Here is a 20,936-nt window from a genome sequence, read left to right as displayed (position 1 = left end):
TTTTTTTTTTTTTTTTGTTTCATTCATTCCCTTCACTTCTCTCTCTCTCTCTCTGCAGGAGTAGACATTGTCCTAGACCCACTCGGCGGTTCTGACACCCAGAAAGGTTTTAGTTTGCTGAGACCACTAGGCATGCTTATTGTCTTTGGTAAGGAACATTGGGTATTTTAGACAGAATATATGTGTTAGATTTCTGTTTCAACTGCTTTTTTTTTTTTTTTTTTAAACTCACTATAGTCTGCCGATTTATAAGGTTGAATTTCTGGGGAAAAAAATATTTAGACAAAAGTGAGTTGTCCACAAATGTTTTTCTTGTCCCAGTGGTATTGTGGTTATATAAGTTATGATTGGTCAGGGTGCTACATATATGTTATATCTTCAGCAAGTCAAATGCCTGAGAGGTTTGCTGAAAATAATTTTATCATCATGGAGAGATGAAGAAAACATGGGGAGAGAATGGTTACTGTGTTTTATAATTTCTTCTTCTTTTGTCTAGGTGCAGCCAATAGTGTGACAGGCCAGAAGAAGAATCTCCTGGCTGTGGCTAAAACCTGGTACAACCAGTTGTCTCTTAACACCCTAAAGTTGATGCAAACCAACAAGGCCATCTCCGGCTTCCACCTGGGCTACATTACTGATGAGGCGTTGTTCGTCAGTACCATGTCCAAGCTGCTGGAGCTCTACAAGCAGGGAAAGATCAAGCCACGTATTGACTCTTGCTATCACTTTGAGGAGGTCAGTTTGCCCATATTGAGTTACCTATTATAGGGATGACTGGCTGGTGGTATCTAGTGGTGAAATGGTAGATTGCTACCAACTAAACATGGCATCACACTCCCCCTCAACACTGTACAATAACTATAAAAGGAACAGTTTTTATTTTGTTGTAAGCAACAGTAGAAACATGGCTATATAACGTGGCAGACTCGGTGCAAGAAATCTTTTCTACAAAACTGAAACGTATTTTATTATGATTGTTATCATTACAAAAGACTAAACTGTTTATTTTTAAAGTGGAACTATTATGTGCATTTCAGGCTAATTTATTTTTATTTCTGAGACCAGAAGGGCTGGGATTGATGAAGTTATTGTCACAAATCGCTTTATTTACTTCAGACTGACCCTCTCCGTAGGCTGTCAGATCAGCCTGTGGGCAAAATGAGTGGATTGAGACTCTTCCGCATTAAGCGCTGCCACTGTGTGTGTGTAGTGCCACTGCACTACATCGGGAGCGCGCACCGCAACTGCTTTCGCCGTCATTGTAACATCTCATAAACAGAAGGATTAGGCTAATATAAACTCAATAAAAAAAAAAACAAAATACATTGTCAACACATAGCATACAGCCCTACATGTTGGAACCTGAATCAGACCCTGAAAACAAAGTGGAAAACAGCAACCCACAGCAACGAATGCAGCAGGATGTCTCTCGTTGGTAAACTCACCAGCCATTGTTGGAAATAACTTTATCCGACGTTTTCCACCCGCCTGATGTATTTGTACATGCCCTTGTTAACCAGTAGAAGGTAACCAATCACCGAACCTTATCCCCCGGGACGTCACAAGGATTTCGAAGTAGAAAAAACTCTCTAAAACGACGCGTTTTTTTTGTCGCCATGGAAACCGAAGAGATACTGGAGAGTGTGCTGGAACTCAAACTCAAACTCAAACATGCGTTTAGGTGATAAAAAACAGTGCCTTTCACATGTCTGATGAGGATTCAACACTGTAACACTGTCGAAAGCTCAGAAAACTTGAAATACCACAATAGGACCCCTTTAATAATAACAATATATCTGGCCGTTTCAGTGAAGCTACTTCTGCATTTTATCTAAACACAACACCTACTGTGTTTTTTCCCCTTTTTCATCAACAATGAAATGCTCAACGAACGTATGTCTACTGCTATCAGATAAAGCAGCACCTAACAACTGTTGCTAGGTGACAGCTGAAGGGGGCATAACTGTTCTCAGCTGAGTTTCTCTGGCTGACTTCAACAGTGAGGCAGGAACATTTCTGTAAAACTAAGGAATAAAGTGTTGCTGGAAAAGATGGGAGATTTTGATGACTCAACAGACATGCATGGCTCAGATTATAGCTTCCATAGCTAATTGCTAATTGTGAAAACAAGCAACCATTAGCTAAACTAACTTTATAAGGTAAATGTGTCATTTTCATTGTTTTAATTAATTAATTATAAGACGTTTAACTTGGGCTAGTACTAAATTAGTGATGCAAAATTAACTTTCCAGTACAGTTCTGATAAGCCACTAGATTTTTGCAGGGGTTTAAATGGCAAATGTCACCATTTCAAGAAGAGAAAAATAACTTCTAATTTTCTTGTTTTTGTTGGGGTGTTTTTTTTTTTTCCTCAGGTGGCTGAAGCCATGAAGCGCATGCACGAGCGGCAAAACATTGGAAAAGTTATCCTTCTTCCTGAACCTAAGGAGAAGGAAGAAAAGCCAAAGTCTGATGCTGAAGGGGGAGAAAATATGGAAAAAAATGAAGCTGCTGTCAGCGAGAAAAAAGAGGAGGCCACAGAGGAAGTTCAAGCAGAAAAGGATTGAGTAAGAGTGTTTTCGAGTACTTGCTCAACAAATTTGTCCACTTGATTGGAAGTGGATGGAATAAGGAGCAAGAGTTGTGAATTGTGTCAAATTTAGTCTTTTTTTCAAATGTTTGTTTTTTGTGCAATATGTCTGTTGGGAACACTTTTTTTTTTTTTTTTTTTTTTTTAAATGCTTTTTGTAATTATTTGTGTCATATTAAAAGACAGTAAAGAGACCCAGCTTTGAACTCAGTAAGCCAGGGATAGTTCAGTCTACTTAGACTCAAGCAAAACTGGGTAAGGCCACTCAAAGAATATAGACTATAATAATGATTATCTTTCTGTTTTAGTTAATTGCTGTTAAAACTTGCTAGAATCTCCCAGAACTTTTTGGGAGCTGAAAAAGATGCTTACTGTGAGAGCCAAATTCTATCTTCATGCATCTTACCTATTTTCCTTAAAAATTCAAGCATCCCTAGAAGTCTGGCAACAAACATACTGATCCTTGATGTTAAGTGGCTTATTGGTAACTGTAATCATGCTAATCTTGTACCCATACACCAGTTATTTTTTTGTTGTTTTTTTGTTTTCTTTTTTTATTGGTGTACTGGTCGTGATCATATTTAATGGATTGAGATATGCCACTAAAATGTGTGTGGAAAATGATCTAAAAGTATCTTGTTACTGTCTCTTCGTTGTTTTTCAGGTTGAGACTTTTATTGTCAGTTTAAGGAAACCCCAGGTTACTGTTATTGTATTGTAGTTTTGCAGTTTCCTCACTTGCTTGTGCCAAAATTTGAAACCAGCTTTCACCACTGCCACTGAGACTACTCTAAATAACAATTAAAAGGGAAAAAATAAAAAAGGTCCCAATCCCCAGTTTCATGCTGAATGGAAGCTTGGAAAACCATTTGACGATTTCCTTGTCTTTGTTTAGTCCTGTGGTTTCGCTGCTGTTCTTGATTGCTGCACCAAAGTTCTGAAATTCGGATTTAGAAGCAGAATTTGTCCCTTTTATTCCTTGACTGTACTTGTGGAAAAAAGGGAGGGGTTAATGAGAAAAAGGTGAAGTTTTTTTAACAACTGTCAACATTTTCAATTTAATTATGGGCATTATATTTCCACTTTTCTCACAGTTTGAAGCTCTTTTTTGCCAATAGATTGATTTACTCCATGTTGTTTGCAGTAGTGCATTACCACTTGCAGGTCTCCCTTCTTTAATGCATGATGTAACTAGTACAGTGTAGCAAAGAGGTTCATTTTTTTTTGTTCCACTGTGACACGGATGATGCAAACCAAAGCACCGAAGTCTTTCCTCCGTCCTTGCCAGTCCAACCCTTCACATTCCTATCTTCACTCTCTCAGTGCTGCTTTCTGTCTCTCCTCGTGAGCTGGCCTCCCAAATCTCTCTCCATCCCCAACCACACGTTGTTTTACTATCTAAAGAATACTTAAAACAAAGTTCCACATATAATGATTTATGTTATTTACATTTGTGACATTCTGTTCTTTTGGCCACTTGGACAAGTATTGTTAGGTTTGGCCAGGTTTCCTCTTGCTAGTATGACGTAAGATATGTGGTGGATTTTCAGGAGGAACTGGAACATAATGATGGCTCTCTTTTTGGTGTGTTACCAGCTTATTTGTGAAACCGTGTGTTTGTCCACTAATAGGTAAATATTAACAACCTAAAGTTATAGTTTACAGTAATTACTAAATTCAACATTTTTACTTTTGACTTTCCATTTTTTTTTTTTTTTTTGCAAACGGTTCAGAAATATTAAATACTAGACTACTCATAGAAGTGCAGAAATGAATACTGACCTAGTATTAATATAGCCAAGTAGGGACATCTAGTGGTCAGTGACAGAAGTTGCATGTGTCCAAATTAAACTGTATTGTTGCCTGCATTTTTATGCAACAGGTAAAGAAGTGTCCTTCAACTAAAAGGTTAAACGCTACGCTATTAACAACTTGATACTCCTCAGGTTTAACAAATGTTCTATGATGTGCATTACATAGGAAAAGAAAATGAAACAATTTCCCTTCTGAATTGTCAAAATTAGTCATACTGACAGTGATGTTTAACAATTTCATTGACTTTATATTTTAACACTTATTTACTCACCTGAGCAAGTCTTAATGTATACCATCTTAAGCATTAAGATGGTATTCAGTGACCTTCCCTATTTTTCTGTCTTTCAGTGTGGTTTTGTGCTTGATTAAATTGTGATTTTATGTTGCTGCCTTTTTATACATTTAGAAAGGCCTTCATGATTGTATGGCACTAACCTTTCTGTGTAATTAAAGTGTTTTCTGCTGCTCTAACATTGTGAATTCAATATTATCTTTAGGCAACTCAAGTTTACTTGTGCAGCACATTTCATGTATAAAACAATTCAAGGGCCTATAAAAACATTACAGTAGGAAATATTAAAACAAACTAAAATATAGAATAAATTAGATGGGAACCAGATAAAATACATTAAATAAAATTAACAGTGTGATGAATTAAGTTATTTTTAAAGGGTTTTAAGGATTGTGTGCCATTTCACAAATTTTAAAAACAGGAGATGAAATGACATGTGACTCTGGTCCAGTTCATGACTTGTAGGGGGAGATACTACACTGCCATGCATCCCTGCAAAGAGCACTCAAGGACTCATAAAGTTGATGCAAGATATTATTTTTTATTATAAAACTATGCTTTAGAAATAATAAATATATAGAATTAAACAAGAATTACATGGTATCTTATGGTCCAAATGCCAATTTTTGCTCATGATGCCCAACTAAAGATTGGGTGAAAGCAAAACAAATGCTGTCTCTATCTAGTTTCCCTGTGAGCATAAAGATGACCCTTAATTTCAAGATAAACATGGTAGATACTGTCTGTTGGTGTGGTGTAAACACCAAATTTCATTATGACAAGGCTAAGTAACATACCTTTTAAACAAAAGTTGAAAAGTTATCAAAACTACTGTTGACTGCTTATCAGACACTAAAAGTTTGATCTTTCAAACAAAAACAGAAAAAGTGTTATTCGCCAGGCAATAGATATTTATTTGATAATGTCTATTAAGATATTTAAATTAGTATTGCAATTATAAGAATCCAAGTTATTTTTATTGCATTTAACAAAAACTCAGTTTTGTGCATTTCTTTTGTCTGTTTAATTTGCTCTTTTTCAAGCTTGTGTTTACAGACTAAACATCAGCTGTAGGGAAAAATATTTTAACCAAACCACAGCAGTGCTTGCTTTTGACTAATGTAATTTTTACAAGCATAAATCATTTTAACATTTATCTGAGATACTTTGTATAATATATTAGTCATAAATGCAGTTTTTTTTTATGAAAAAGGTGATGGACATTTTAGGGGTTGTCATATTCTAATGGTGTAGAAGAACACCAAAATTAACCATTTCTTACATCTTTAATATATAAAAATATATAGTGAAATATTTAGTGATTAATTTAAATTTAAATTACCAATGACCTATTAAAAAGTATAAGGCTATTATCCTAATTTGTTAAAGATATATTTGCAAAAAGAAAAATCCCATTTTTTAAAAATTTATTCTACTAAAGCAATCAATAGTGACTATATTTGCAGACTGATATGTTGGTATTGATGTGTCTTGGCTTTGACTAGGATTTTGAGAAACACACCATTTGCTCACATGAAAGTACACTGTATAACAGTTTGCGAAACATGTACATTTGCACATGACGCTATGTGAACAAACGGCAAAAACACATTGAAGAAGATTGGCAAGATTTCTGATCCCACCCTCACTAATGTTGTACTTAAATGGAATCTGCAACATAAAGTTTTATTTCATAACAAAACTGATTAAAAATTATCAATCTCCAGGATTATTTTAAATACTTTAAAAACATTTAAAAAAAAAAAAACAGCGTTCTGTCTATTTTGCTGTAAAAAGTATTTATTTCTGAAAAGCATTCATGAGTAGGTTGTGCAACATGGGTTGTGTATTTCTGTTTTGCATAGACGCAGCAGGCCATTGTGGCCCTTCTGAGGTTAAGAGTCACATCCCACTCATACATATCTGCACATCTTTAGCTCGCTCAGCTCTGATTAATCTTCCTGTCCTGACTACCAAATAAATGCTTGTTAAGAAATTCCCACACTCATCTCATGATTGTGGGTGAGTAATGTGGAATTTTGTTTGCTTCTAACATACATAGTTACTGATCTGGGAGGGATGCTTAATGCAATTATACAGCTATCAACTTGGACTTTTATTTTTAGTATTCTAAAAACACAGCCAGCAAATCTTTGAAGGCAGATCTAAAACAATTCATTGACTTATCTTGGACTAAGAAAGTTTTCTGGTTTAGAGTCAACCATTCAACTTTTTGTCAGACATCATGTGGCATCCAAAGACACCACCTTAGGATTAAAAACCATGCAAGATAGTGTCAGGTTACAAGACAGTCAAAATATTAATATTTCATTTATGATAATAAAAGTTTTGACCAAACAAGGTGCATTTCGTTCAACACAAAGCACAGCTTTTAAACAGAAGCATGCATGAGCAAACTTACACATTCGGCGAAACACTTCTGGCACAAAAATAATAAAGCTATAGCATGGGAGAAGACTGACATTGAACCTCTGGTATTTCTGGAATAACTTAGGGGTCAGTTACTTCATTTGAGCATTGCATGACACAGACAGGAAGTGAGTCTTACACATTGGAAGTGATGAGTTGGCATTTACTAAAATTGACTGTATGGTTCTCTGGAAATAAGGCTACTGGATCCATTCAATGGAAGCCAGGTGTGTTGGAACAGAGATACATCGAAAGCCTGCAGGACAGCGGTCCTTAAGGACCAACTTTAGACACCCCTGGGAGAAAGGGTCCACCTTCAAATTATGGGGCGGCGTGCACATCTGCCTGGGCTTTTCTTTATTATAAATACATAATTTGTTTTAAAGAAGGTGCAGCACTAAATACCATACCATACCATACCATAATATCTTTATTTATAGAGTAGGCTACTTTAAAAACAATAGGATGCTGACAAAATTACTATACAATGAAAGGAAATAAACATACACGTCCTCAGCGTGCTATGCAGGAACAGACTGACACAACAGCTGCTGGCACCTTTTTTCATATTAGCAGCTGAAAGCGCTGGCTTGCTGTGTTTCTGTTTGGTGTGGCATGTACAGCAGCTGATAAACAAAAGCTTTGCAGAGTGATAAAGACTGCAGATAAAATAGTTGGTTGTTCTCTGCCCTCTTTGGAGGACAGTTCTTGTTTCATCAGAACAAGAAACATTTTGAGAATCCTCAGACTTTGGTCACCCTGGTATTTCCCTGATGTGTAATGAAGACAAAGACTAAAAGACTTAAAAACAGTTGTTACCGCTGGCCCATGAGGCTGGCCAGCCAAAGCAACTGACATAGTTATCTATTAGCTGCATACAGTATTTTAATCTATGTTTAAATTAATTGTTTTAATATTACTAGAATCTGGAGGGGCCATTACTTAATCAGTTAAAAGTTCTTTTTTTAAGCTATTGGATATTGCATGTCAGACATGGGCAGCAGTATGTTAATGTGTTGTTCCCACAAAGTGATAACTTTTTTCCTTTTCTTGATGAGCAGAGAAATGTTTATCGTTTCATCGCAGAGAATTTGTCCAGTCATCTGTAACAGATTCCTTTAATTCTCATCTGCAGCAGATCACAGTCTCCTATTTGTAGCTGCTGCCGGCTCATGCTGACAGAGATGCCTCCATTTATTTTTAGATTCCCACTCAAGGCGAGGTAAGTTTTTCTTTTTCTTTTTTCCAGAACTGCAACATGTGTCATCTCCAAAGTGACACAGCTGTCTCAGTTTGTATTGTTGTCAGACTGTACTTTGACTACAAATCCATCACTTGTAGGACATGACTTGTACTCAGTTACGGTGTCAAATTACAAGTCTAGGGGACAAACCAAAATACCACCTCACCAGTTGTACAGTAAATTACATTTGAAGACTTGAAATCACAAAAATATGTCTTGGAGATTGGACTTTCTAATAAAATAAGTTAAATTTGTAAATATGTAAATGAAATTTTCAGTGCTATCAAAATAGAAATGTAAGCTGTTTTACTTGTTTTCTTCTCAATGATTTCAATTCCCTCTGCTTCTTCAGCAGTGTGTACACAAACTGAAATGGGTATGGTCACAGACTCATCTACTATTTGTGTTATATACACGTGAAATGCTATCAATTCGTTTTGCCAATGTCCCATAAAAATGTATTATTTAGACATTTTCATTATGTCAAAGTGTGTTCTTATGAGTTAAGTAAGCTTACAGGCATACAGTTGAATATCTACATGTATTCACATTTCTCTTCTTTTTTTTATTGCAGTTTACTCAGGTAGTACTGTACTGTATTTTTTTAACACTTAGAATGGGTATTAACTTTTTTGTGAAAGAGTTATTCTTTGTACACTTTGACCACGAGTCTTTGTTTTCTTTTCTCCAGTTTGTTTGTTTGCTTGTTTTTTGTTTTGTTTTGTTTTGTTTTTTGTTGTTGTTTTTGTTGTTGTTTTTGTTTTTTTCTGGAACTAAGTCGTGGCCCTGGTTCTTAAAAAAAACAAAAAACAAACAAACAAACAAACAAGCCAAAGCCAGCCAAAACACCTGCAGTTTGGAATATCTTTTTAATAGACATTTTTAATTTTAATACACCACTATATAAAAATGCATATAAAATAATATATTAATATCACCACGTTGTGATGGAATTTAAAATGTGTAAAGTTTGAAAACCATAAGGATTAATAACTTTATTACAGTTCAGCTACTATAAAATTAAAATAGGCCACTTAAAGCAACATACATGCAAAGAGTTGTATGTGAGTGTGTGGGTGTATGCACGCACGCGTGTATGATACTTTGTCTTTAATAAATTATTTGACTAATTTCTTTAATTGTACTTTGCTCACTTTTTTTTAGAAAAACAACTGAAAACGTATTTATTCCGGTTATTTTATGCTGCCTCAAACTAGGGAAGTTTTATTTTGAATGCGCCTACCGGATGTTGTATATTTGCAGCATCTGGCTTGACGCAGCTTTAAACGGGAATACCCACCGCGCTGCTCCGAGTCTCGTTTAACAAATCTTACCGCGTCACTGAGATGCGGCTGGCGGAGCCGGACACCTTACCTGTACAGTTCCCGCTCCTCTGCCCACCACCACCGGTAGGCCCACTTTTAAAAAAAATAATTCATATATTATTTTTCTTCGTTTTATACCAGCTTACTGACTGTGTGTAATTTCATTATTTGACTTTGCCTTTTTTGTTTTATTTATTTTTTTAATGCGTGCTTGGACATTTCTACTGTACCCGGTCAGTTTGACTAATGAGCACTGGCGAGGGCGCGCTAATGACTTTCAGTGGTAACCTCATACAGGAATAGCCCACAAGGTTTAAAATTAGATAGCTTAGTGTGTGAACATGCACTGTTAATAATGTAGTTGCCGTTTCTTAAGGGGACACTCATGCGCTCACTTGGCACACGCTGTACCAGAGCAGCAGCACTGCAGTTTCATGACAGGTTACTAAGCAAATCTGATGTCGTTACGCTGAGTTGACACTGTCAAGAAAATGTTGGTAGATATACAAGATAATCACGAAAAAGGGGTTAGGCATGACCTACATAAATCCTAATCTTTTACAGGGCATACAGCCCTCAATCCCTTCCAGTTATCCTCCTAGTAATGTATTACGTTACACTGTATTATTCTGATTCAGTGACAACTTAACCTTGACTATCCTGAGAGGATATTTGGTGGCTTTGCTTGGCAATGGGGACATTGTTTGGATAGCTCCAATTAATAGAGTTGATCTGGGTGAAAGACTTCTGTTATGTGGTTTGAGATTAACTACTATTCTGATGGAATCAGGCTCTTCCAGTATAACATCCTCCATCCATGTGGCACAATGGGTCACTGAGTGGTTTGATAAGAATAAAATTGCATCTAGGCTATACAATATGGCAGGGCCTTCAGAGAGTCATCACATCTCAGGCCATAACACAGACTGGGAGGGAGATGTCAGCATCAGACAGTGCACATTCTCATTCACTGCCATCTTTAGTGTTGGAAAAAATCCTAAGTGAAGTATGCAACTGATTAAAAGTTGAGTAAAAGTCAGCATTTAATACTATACAGTTTATAAGAATTATCCACTAAAATTATTTTATTATTTGCTGTTATCAGTCATGTTGATTAGAGGCGAATCAGATTCTATAGAGTTTGTACAAACTGCTAATGTCTTATCAAGTTTTATTAAATGATTGTGTATTTTGTTCAAGAGAACGTGCTCTAAAAATAGAGTTATATGTGCTTATTTATGAGTGCTGAGGCTAAATTTTGACCCAAACTGTCACAGTTTCTTTTTGTATTGCTGTAGTTGGTTGTAGTTATTGTCTTGTCTTGGTGGAGTCACTGAGTTTCTCCTGCGAGTTTTGAGAGTGAGCCAACAAGCAAAAGAGTCTCTATTGTGGAATGCAAATTTCATTACTAAGGAGCTTTGCCTGTAATAACTTGTCAAAACTTCTGAGCTTGTGAGTGACTGCAAGAAGAAACAAAGATGACATTTCAAATCTTTTCACTGAAACAAGGAAAGTCAGCAGAAACTGTGAATGGTACTTTATAGCATGATTAGGTAAATTGAGGTTATTTTTCTCATAATGGGATTAGATTAATGTCTTTGCCTTGAGTAACTTGTTTAGTTATGATTGAGTTTGATATCATTTAACCCTTTAAAGCCTGACCCATAAAAAATGGAGAAAAGTCTGATTTTTTTTTTTTTTAAATATAACATAAGATTGCCTTCAACAGGATTTTGAAGTTTTTCCCAAAAAATGATGCAAAATGTCTCATAAACTCAAATAAAAGTAAATTTAAAAAAAAAAAAAAAAAAAAAAAAACATACCTACCTCTGTATTTTTTAGTTGCCATAAACATATTTCTCCCCATAAGGAAGCTAATCTATGATGTAATTGTGGTGCAAAGTTTTGTCATTTCCAGGGGTTCACCAACTCCTAAAGAGTTAATGGTGATATATCTTCACCACTCAGTCTGAAGAACTGCACCATGCTAAGTGGTCATGCTGTTAAGGTTTTGTTGAAAGGTGCATTTATTACAGGATGATGAATTTCACTGTTTGAAAATAAGAGCAATGAAAATAACAATGAGTATTAAATAAAACACAGATGCGTAACATAAATCTCAACCAATTAAAAAAAAACTAAGATTTTTATTATGCCGTGGTGATTAGATGACGTGTTTCTAAAAAGTGTCCAGAGATGGGACGGAAGTCAGATATCAGCAGGATCCTGAGTGTTCTCTGGAAGGCTCTGGAAGTCCTCAGTCTGGTATGTGGAGTGGAGAGCAAGCCAGAGTCTGAAGACTGGTGTTTCTGTGTGATAATGTCAGACAGGATCAGATAGGACAAGTATTGAGTGACAAGAAAGAAACAATGAAAGATGTTGTTCAAACACAAATGTAGACAACCCAATCTTCCACAAGCTTAGAGCACCACATACTGGTGAGAGGAGGTCATTTTATTTTAAAAATACCAACTCTTTTTATTAAATTTACATCAGTGGTTGTTAACTGGTTGGACTTTCAAATTCTCCATCACCCCCTTTGACAACAGTCCAGGACCCAAATCAGCAAAAGTTTCCATCTTTCCAAATATATTTAATGTTTAAACATCAGATTGTACAGAATTAACAGTAGTGACATGCACAAACAACAACATGAAAAACTGAAACAATTGATAATAGTTCAAATAAACTCAGAAATATATAGCTTTAGCTGACTAGCTTCTCAATGATTATATAAAAACTGCACTGGAAAAAACTATCCAGTGCCTTCAGTGCCTGAAGCAAACTTCAGGCATGAGGGTGCCATGAAAATATTACCGTAACAGCAGTTTTCCACAGTCTCATTTGGTGTTTTGGTGTTAAAAGCTTGTTCCTAAACTGTCTTTAAATGTTAAATAAAATCAAATTAGCCGAGAATACTCATTGAATCTGTGACGACCAACATAACAGATTTTACCACAAATAGATTCAACAAAAAGAAGTCAACAAAGACAAGGTTTGTTCTGATTCCCTGATCAGTAAACCCTAAAAAACTCTTTTCAAGAAAATAAAGTCCACTCACTTCAACCTCAGGAATAAAACTGACATTATAGACTCGCGTTTGGAGAAATAAATCACGGAAAGCTGAGGGGTGTTTTCAGCTCCTGACAACATTTTGCTGAGACCCATTGAATAGAGGTCCGGTACATATTTTTGGGTTGGGACACATCAGTTCAGAATCACTGATTTACTTGGTATTTTCCACAAAAGATGGCAAAATAATGTGAAATTAATGTACTTTTAGTGAGCCACCTGATAAGAGTCCAGGCCCATCTGCAAGAAGACGTAAGAACTTAATTCTGTTTTATTTTTGTTTTTGTCTATTTATGAAGAGCTCCGTGCCTTTGAAGGGATTTTTTAAAGTATAAATTAAAAATAGACTACAATGCATTGAGAGAATTTCAGCCCACCATTGCTCATTTCACTTCATGACAGACTGGCTTTACTTGTGGAAAAGCTAGACTGAGGCCTATTCGGCTCATTCTAGTGCCTGCAAAAGCTTTTTGCTCTTGACATATTGGCTTGGTATAAATGGGACTGGCGCTGTAATAACATCTAGCGTGTCTAAATCAGTGTCGCTAAAGGAATGTAACAATGTCTGAGTGGAAAGTAGCTGCAGTAGAGGATGCTGCAGTACAGGGTTGTGGATTTGGCTGTTTTTCTTCCACTTAGTGTATTAGACACCCTGTTTATGCATTCCTTTCTTTTTTTTAATTGCTGTCTCAATCTGAACACATTTCTCCTTCACTTTATGGCCTTGTAAAGAGTTTTCAGGAATTTTAATTTCTTCCTGACTCTGGGAACCGTGTGAGACAAACTGCTGGTATCTTTGGCATTTTGTTTTATTTGGAGGCTGGGTTCAAATAAAATAGCTAGAACAGCGTGCCTCTCTGGTCGTTATTATTGGAAAAATAAAAATAAAAAAACTTTTCTGACTTTCTTGTTTTTTCTACCTCTTTGTTCCGGACAGGGACCCCACACCAAAGATGACGTCTCAGCCAACCGCAGCACACGCAATGTCAGAGGAACGTTTTCTGGTGTTGTTTGACTTTGATGAGACCATCATCGGTGAAAGCAGTGATGATGCTGTGGTGCAGGTTCTGCCAGGCCAGCAGCTTCCTGCCTGGCTGAGAGACAGCTACCACGAAGGGCACTACAACGAGCACTCGCAGAAGATCCTGGCTTACATGGCGGAGCAGGGTGTGTCTAAAGAATCCATCCATTCGGCGGTGGAGAAGATCCCACCCACTCCCGGCCTACTGAAGCTCTTCCAGTATCTGCAGAGTCACCAGCAGGACTTTGAGCTGGTGGTGATTTCTGACGCCAACATGTATTTTATAGAAACATGGCTGCAGCATGCTGGGGTGCGTCATCTTTTCAGGAAGATTTTCACAAACCCAGGCAGTTTCAATGCCACCGGTCAGCTTGTGCTTCTGCCTTTTCACTCACACTCATGTTCCCGTTGCCCTGACAACATGTGCAAGCAGTCAATCCTTCGAGAGTATCTAGCAGGCCGGCAAAAGGAGCGAGGTGGCACTCCCTTCCAGAGGGTGTTTTACATTGGGGATGGGGCAAATGATGTGTGCCCCTCTCAGGCCCTGGGGCCGCAGGACACAGCCTTCGCCAGGAGGGATTTCCCCATGCACAGGCTGCTGGTGGAGATGCAGCAGTCCAAGTCTGCCAAGTTCAAGGCCAACATAGTTCCTTGGGTCAGTGGTGAGGACATAGTAGACTGTTTGAAGAAAATAATGGAGGAGAGATGAATACTGTGTGTACAAAGGAGAATGAAAGAGGTGGGGGAAAAAACAGAAACCTTTCAACAATCCTAATTAAAGAGTATGATTTGAATTCAGCCACAATTGATAAAGTTTTTATAAAATAAAGACAAAAAAAATTGGACAACTTTCAAAACTTGGCCAATATATAATTGGTATTCATGGTTTGTGCAGTTTCAAGAACTCCAGTGGAAATGCAAAATAAAATTGCCTGGAGGTGGACATTATCACAGAAATGTACAGTATTCATCATTAAACACATTCTGGGTCTCTGAAGACCTTTTCAACCAAAGTGCTGTGATCTCCTCCATTTTTAGATTAAATCACCACATTCAACAAATCATCTGCTTGAGAGAATGCAATTTACATGTCAATATGTCAGTATTCCAGTTCTGAGAAACGTTTATGGTAACATTTTTTCTTTACAGCTACTGTACACATGTATGTAGAAATCTGACCAAGCAAGCTTAAAACTCTTCCAGTTCCAATTATCTATCGATGGCCTCGATGACGGCTGGTTGTTACAGCCATGTCTTGGACAAAGGAACACACATGTTGTGTCAGGGAGGGAAAAGGATGCTATAGAACAAAGATAAGGTTGCAAAGACTTGGGCCCACAGCCTGATACCTAATCCAAGGATTGATTACACAACTGTAATGTACACCAGCATGAAATGCAATAGGAACGTTGTAGCCATGCATCTGCCTGTTGGCCCAGCATCATACCCGAAGAAGCAACGATAGAAGGTAGAAAACAAAGCACCAAATATAAACATTAAACCTGTGTGTGCAGTAAGTGTTATTAGCTAATATTAACACCTCATTAAAACTTCAAGCGAATATTTAAATTTCCTTACAGGTCATACTTTGTGTTTAAATGTATTGCTGTGAGGCGACAGTGCTGTGAAAGTTTTTTGCATTATTAACTCAGTAAGTAACCTCATTCTGTCTCTCTGACTTCATGACAGGGTGTATATATATATATATATATATATATATATATATATACATATATATATATATATATATATATATATATATATATATATATATATATATATATATATATATATATATATATATATATATATATATATGTGTGTGTGTGTGTGTGTGTGTGTGTGTGTGTGTGTGTATTTCTCCATTCATTAGGTACATTCATATTTTTAAAATATTTTTTTACAAAATCAAGCTGTAAGCAATAGAAAGAATTGGGTGCTGATGAAACAGCAAAGTAGTGTGTTTGTTACCTGATAAAATAACTTTAACAAGCAACATGATGCTGTTTAAGTGCTGAAAGTGTCCATAAACTAGTGGGTTTAGTTTCTCAGGAAGTAGAAGGAAAGCAAGCAAAAATATACAATATATGTGTATTTGCATTGTTACATTTGCTGTCCAAAGAAAAAAATGTTTTATTTGTGACTGGAAATGTCTGTGTTCAGGAGGTGTAATGGGTATGACCCTGAAATTCTTTGAGATCAAGATCCTTTGTGATTAGGAAACTAAAGGTGTGTGAGCTTTTTACCATGTGATGTTACAATTGTTAAACATGTAAAAGCTTGCAACCATGTGTAGATGTTGGGTTTGTGCAATAATTAAATGCTTTATACGTGATAACAAACAAAGGTTAAACTGGAAGCAAGACGTTCAATTTTCAGGGATGTGAATAATAAAAAAAAAACAGGGTTTTTAATCAAACTGTAATCCTGTGAAGATAACCAAGTGGTAGGATGTGCTGTTAAGACTCTGTTCAGTTGATAGATTACCTTTGTTTTGGTTTTGTGGTTTCTCCACACTTGATTTTGTGTGTATCAAACATTTGATGTAAATGCATCAATGGAATATAAAGCCATTATCTGACTATGTCTGTAAGCTGTGTTCTTTATTTCTGAAACTCTTAACCAGTAACCAGAGTCAAATATCGTCAAGTAAAAAGCAGCAAACCAAAAAATTACTCAAAAAAAAGTATCAAAGTACTTAATGAAAAAAGTTCTGAAATACTGAGAACTTTCTGAGTAAGATTTATTGTTTTTTTGTTTTTTTTTTAATAAAATAAAATAAGAAGGTATTTACCACATGAAACAAGTGGGTTTTTTGTGGACTGAAATGTCAACTTGTTTGGCAGACACAGTTGACATTGTGTGACATGTCTGTTCTTTTTTATAGTCTGTAAGGCAAACATTTGAATATGCTGACAGGGGGATGTTTGTAGCTTCTGTCTCTATGTCTTCTGAATCAGACACTGTTGTTTCAGCCATATTTGATGTCCACTCCTGCGTTTGTGCTCCAGTGAGCTCACTCTGCTCCTGTGTGGAACCAGGACAATGCAGATATTTGGACAAAACAAAGTTGTTTCTTAAAATTGAACCTATGAGGTACTTCAGCTAGTTTTAAGATCATTCATTAAAAAACTGAATCAATGCTTGACCAGAATCAGTAGCTTACCTAAAACACCGGTCTGAAATGGCAGAGCCCAGGGTCATAAAGGAGGAAGAGGAGGAAGTCGGAATCAGTCAGGAAGGAACACAGTATTAGGGGAGAAGGAAGCTGATAGGCGCAGAGTCAATATTTCTGTGAAAAAGATGAAGAGAAACCTCAGTTCTCCCAGCTTTATCAAATCAAAGTTGAAGACCTGAAACTTAGCTACATAGATGAAAAGAAAACTTGGATGATTAGCACTGTAAAGGACCAGAACCAAACAGGAATCCATGATTCTCTGTTTATAAAAAAAAATTCTTCCAACTCTGGTTGACAAACATTAGACACGACCCTCAAAGAAAAAGTCACAAGACTGATAAACAGTTTCTTTGTAGTGATTGCATTAATAAATCTTATTAATAAGTGATTGTAGTAAAACTCTTCAGACAGAGTAAACACTGATTTTAGGTTCATATGTACAAGAGCCATTGTTGATGAAAATTAAAGAAGAAGGAGGTGGGATGTGGGGTCAGTATGAAGGAGACTTAGATTGTGTAATCTTCCTTCTTAAATAGAAGTTGTTTTTGAAGCAGACAATGGAGGAGACCTGAAGTTAGATGAGTCATCTGAACCACTTTGTCAAGTTGCAGACCCTCATCCAGCTTCAGGTCAAAATGAAGACAAGTGCAAGACTGGAGGGAAGCTGAGGAGAGTGTAGACAGAGGAGTGGATGATAGGCGACAGAGGGCAGATGATGTGTAGCTACAGCAACTCGGATGGCAACAGGATTAAAAAAGGATTTGATAGTAGTTCAAGCGTGTAGTAAAGCAAAACAAATGTCTGTGAAAAGTAAAGATGAGGTTGTAACATTAGAGATTACCTCAATCTACATACTTTCAGGGGGTCATTTTGAAAGAAAAACTGTTTTATGTCGCAGTTTGTTGACCCTTTCAGAGTCCTAGGGTGTGAAAATGTAAGACTTTTACTAACATTTTCTGTTTTAGAAGATAGATAGATAGAGAGAGAGAGAGACAGAAAGAAAGAAAGACTATTAATACCCAAAGCAAAATTTGGTTGGTTTCTCATTTAAAGAAACAGCCACCCTTAAAAAGATAAATAAGTATTAGAATTAAATAAAGTTGTAAAAACACAAACTAAGAACAGAATGAACAGTTCAATCACACAAGGCAAAAAGGATTAAGAGGACTAAACAATAAGATTGAAGCAGGGGGCAAACAAGCACCTGCTAAATCTTGTTTTTTCTGTACACAGAAAAATGAGCCGTTCATTGCGACTGCTCTTTTAACTAACAAGGATGTGAGGAAGAGGATGGTCTTTGTTGTCAAACACCAGCAGCACAGTGCACAGTGGGTCTAGTCTTAATCCACCACTAAAGAAGGCTCTTTAAAAAAAAAAAAATGTGTATAAAATAAATTTTTTAAAAAACCCTCTTTCACCAGGTTGTTCAGCCTCCTCTTGCCCTTCTCTGTAATGCTACCGCCCCAGCAGACAGCAACATAGAATAATAAGTTAAAGGAACTCCCCAACATATTTAACATCTTACTGAAGGCATCTATCTCCTGAGGAAATACAGACAGCTCTGACACCCATAAGACTGTGAAATAAAGAAAGAGTTTCAAGGTCCAGCAGAAACCACTTTACAGTGTGCTGTGCTACGTTTTGACCAGCAGATGGCGACAAGTCAAAACATTTGAATGCACCCCACTCAGTAGTTCACCCCTCCCCGTGAAAGTGACTTTGGTCAGTTCTTAGAACATGTCCATCTTTTAGCTGAGAGGGTGTTGTGTTGCACTGGATTAATAAGAAAACAGAGTGACAACATTATAATGAGCATTAAGTAAAGTCACAAAGCATCTCTCATAGGATGTGACAGCAAAAGCTCAAGGCTGTAATGACAAATTTAACTTGGGGTTCTTTGAGTTTGAGATGCTGTTAAAGTCATCCAAATTATTTGTTGATGCAGCTTTTTTTTTTTTACAAGGAAGAAACGTTGGCCTTTTTTTGCCTTTAATTATCCTGCCAAGATCAAATTATTGCATTTAACCCATATTTTAGTTTTGTCTTCGCTTCATTCTTCCTCTCGACATTGACTTCAGTCACATCACATAAAGACGTGATCTCTGTATTAAATCTCTTTAAGGTTGTTCTCTTTCCATATCTGTTTTTTGTCCATGATCTCATCTGTCACTCTGTCCCTCCCCAGGGTGATCCCATCCCACTGCTGTTGTGGAGCATTATATTGTAAATGACTGTATAGTCATCAGTTCACTGTGACACCAGCAAAAAGCTGACTGTACAAAACACTTGACACACACACTCAATCTGCTTTATATGTCTATTCTGTACACTTGTTGTTTAAATAAAAATAAAATAAAAATAAAACAGCCCCTGAATAACTTGTCCTACCAGAATCAATCTTTCATCTGGAATTTCTAAGAACAGAGTAAGAACTGTGTTTATTGATATTTAATAGACAAAACACAAATGGAAGTGACCTCCAGAGGTATTTAAATGGAAAGAAAAAAATTGTGTTAAAATCAATATGTGTAGAAAGATGACAATTTGTATTTGAGGATCACTTCAGCCTTTTGTCTACTTGTCAATATCCAAAAAGCAGCTGATACAGCCTTTCTTCCCACCAATAACCAGAGACGCTGTTGAAATGTTTTAAATTGCCAGAGCTGTCTGATGATTGCTTTTATGGATAACCTCATTGATTCTTCTCCATTCAATTACTCCTTCCGAGGTGAAAGATAACTCAGTTAGGGGACTTCAGCCTTGTAGGAGGTCATTCTGAATTAGGATGGAAGCATCTTGTGCCAAAATGCTATCAGGCTGATTAGGACTGTTTTTCCACCGCTCTGCATTTGATTCTTCTGGTGATTCTGTAGTTTAGGATACAATGCCAGCCAAAAGTCAAGCTTAATAGTTCTAATTCCCAGAGAGAGAAAGAAACAGCCAGTTAGCAACAGATGGAGATGGAAAGGAGAGAGAAGTATGGCCTTTCTGAGCTGACTTTTATCTACTGTCCTTGAGATGAGCTGTAGAGATAAACCAGGATTCCTCCACTTGTGGGTCATCAGCTGCGGAAACAATGCTTGAATTTTATCTGCATGTCCTTGAGGATGTTTAATATGATGAAATAAACCTCACTGAGGCTTTCCTGAATGCTCATGTTATGAGAAGTTGTGAGAGTTTGATGAACTGACAATCTGCAATGCAGTGTGTGATGTTACAAATCGCTGCGAAATTGAATTATGAGGACCAAAGGTTTCAGTGGGGAATTGTATTATAAAAGAGGGTACTTATAAGATTTAGATTCATACTTTTATAAAGTAGCCTATCTGAAAAATGTCTAGGCCGTGATGCCACTATTTCTTTGCAGCTACATAGTGTAATTTATTTGCACTTCATTGCCATCTTTCAAATTTGCTGTCATCGCTTTTCATGTAGCTCGGTCTTATTACCAAGATTATTTTCTTTAGTTTATTCTTGTTTCTCTGTAGACTTGTGCTCTACATTTAAAGAAAATGTTTATTAGAAAAATATCTTTTGTGTACCTTAAAGCTTATGTTGCATTTATATAATAAGTCAAAACATTCCTTTTAAGAGCATAAATTGATGGAAAATGAAACACCCATATTTTAAACACATCATTTCCATCTGAATACACTTTTCATATCACAAGTTCTGATTTGTGACCAACTCTGCTTATCATAGACAAATTTAGAAAGGTTACAATGAAGCTTAGGTATCTAGACAAAAGCCAAGGTTTTACATGCTCTGCCAATAATCCACACCTTTGCACAGAAAAATACTGAATAAGTTCACCATCACCATTCAGATAATCTTCCTCATACAAGAATAGATGCAGAAAGAGAAAAGGCCCCAATGACAATTGTGTGAAAATGTTTGGTTATGCAATGTCCCATACCCAGGTGGTGGAACTGGTATTTCCTTGTCATTCTTTGGTATTTATCTGCAGATG

General features: G+C 36.6%; 2 protein-coding genes across 2 annotated transcripts in view; both read left to right on the top strand.

Moving 5' to 3' along the window:
- The window catches only part of LOC306771621 (synaptic vesicle membrane protein VAT-1 homolog), a 19,046-nt gene extending 14,265 nt beyond the window's left edge, over nt 1-4,781 (top strand). Inside the window, exons 4-6 of the mRNA XM_079260869.1 lie at nt 59-148; nt 497-735; nt 2,376-4,781. Coding sequence (XP_079116995.1) covers nt 59-148; nt 497-735; nt 2,376-2,567 — 521 coding nt within the window. The 3' untranslated portion in view covers nt 2,568-4,781. The remainder of the gene's footprint in view (nt 1-58; nt 149-496; nt 736-2,375) is intronic.
- A 4,875-nt stretch (nt 4,782-9,656) lies between these two features.
- LOC306772009 (putative phosphatase phospho1) lies at nt 9,657-15,472 on the top strand. The gene is made up of 2 exons (XM_079261382.1): nt 9,657-9,779; nt 13,705-15,472. The coding sequence occupies exon 2, from the start codon at nt 13,721-13,723 to the stop codon at nt 14,495-14,497; it is 777 nt and encodes a 258-aa protein (XP_079117508.1). The 5' UTR covers nt 9,657-9,779; nt 13,705-13,720; the 3' UTR covers nt 14,498-15,472.
- Nucleotides 15,473-20,936: the final 5,464 nt, after the last annotated feature.

This window comes from Telmatherina bonti (assembly GCF_933228915.1).
Source record: "Telmatherina bonti genome assembly, chromosome: 21".
NCBI classification, from domain to species: Eukaryota; Metazoa; Chordata; class Actinopteri; order Atheriniformes; family Telmatherinidae; genus Telmatherina; species Telmatherina bonti.
Note: the sequence above shows the minus strand (reverse complement) of the source record. Positions and strands in the feature narration are given on the sequence as shown.

What these genes read in the sequence shown, in the direction of transcription:
- LOC306772009 (XM_079261382.1), top strand. Translation starts at nt 13,721, where the DNA reads ATGACGTCTCAGCCAACCGCAGCACACGCAATGTCAGAGGAACGTTTT.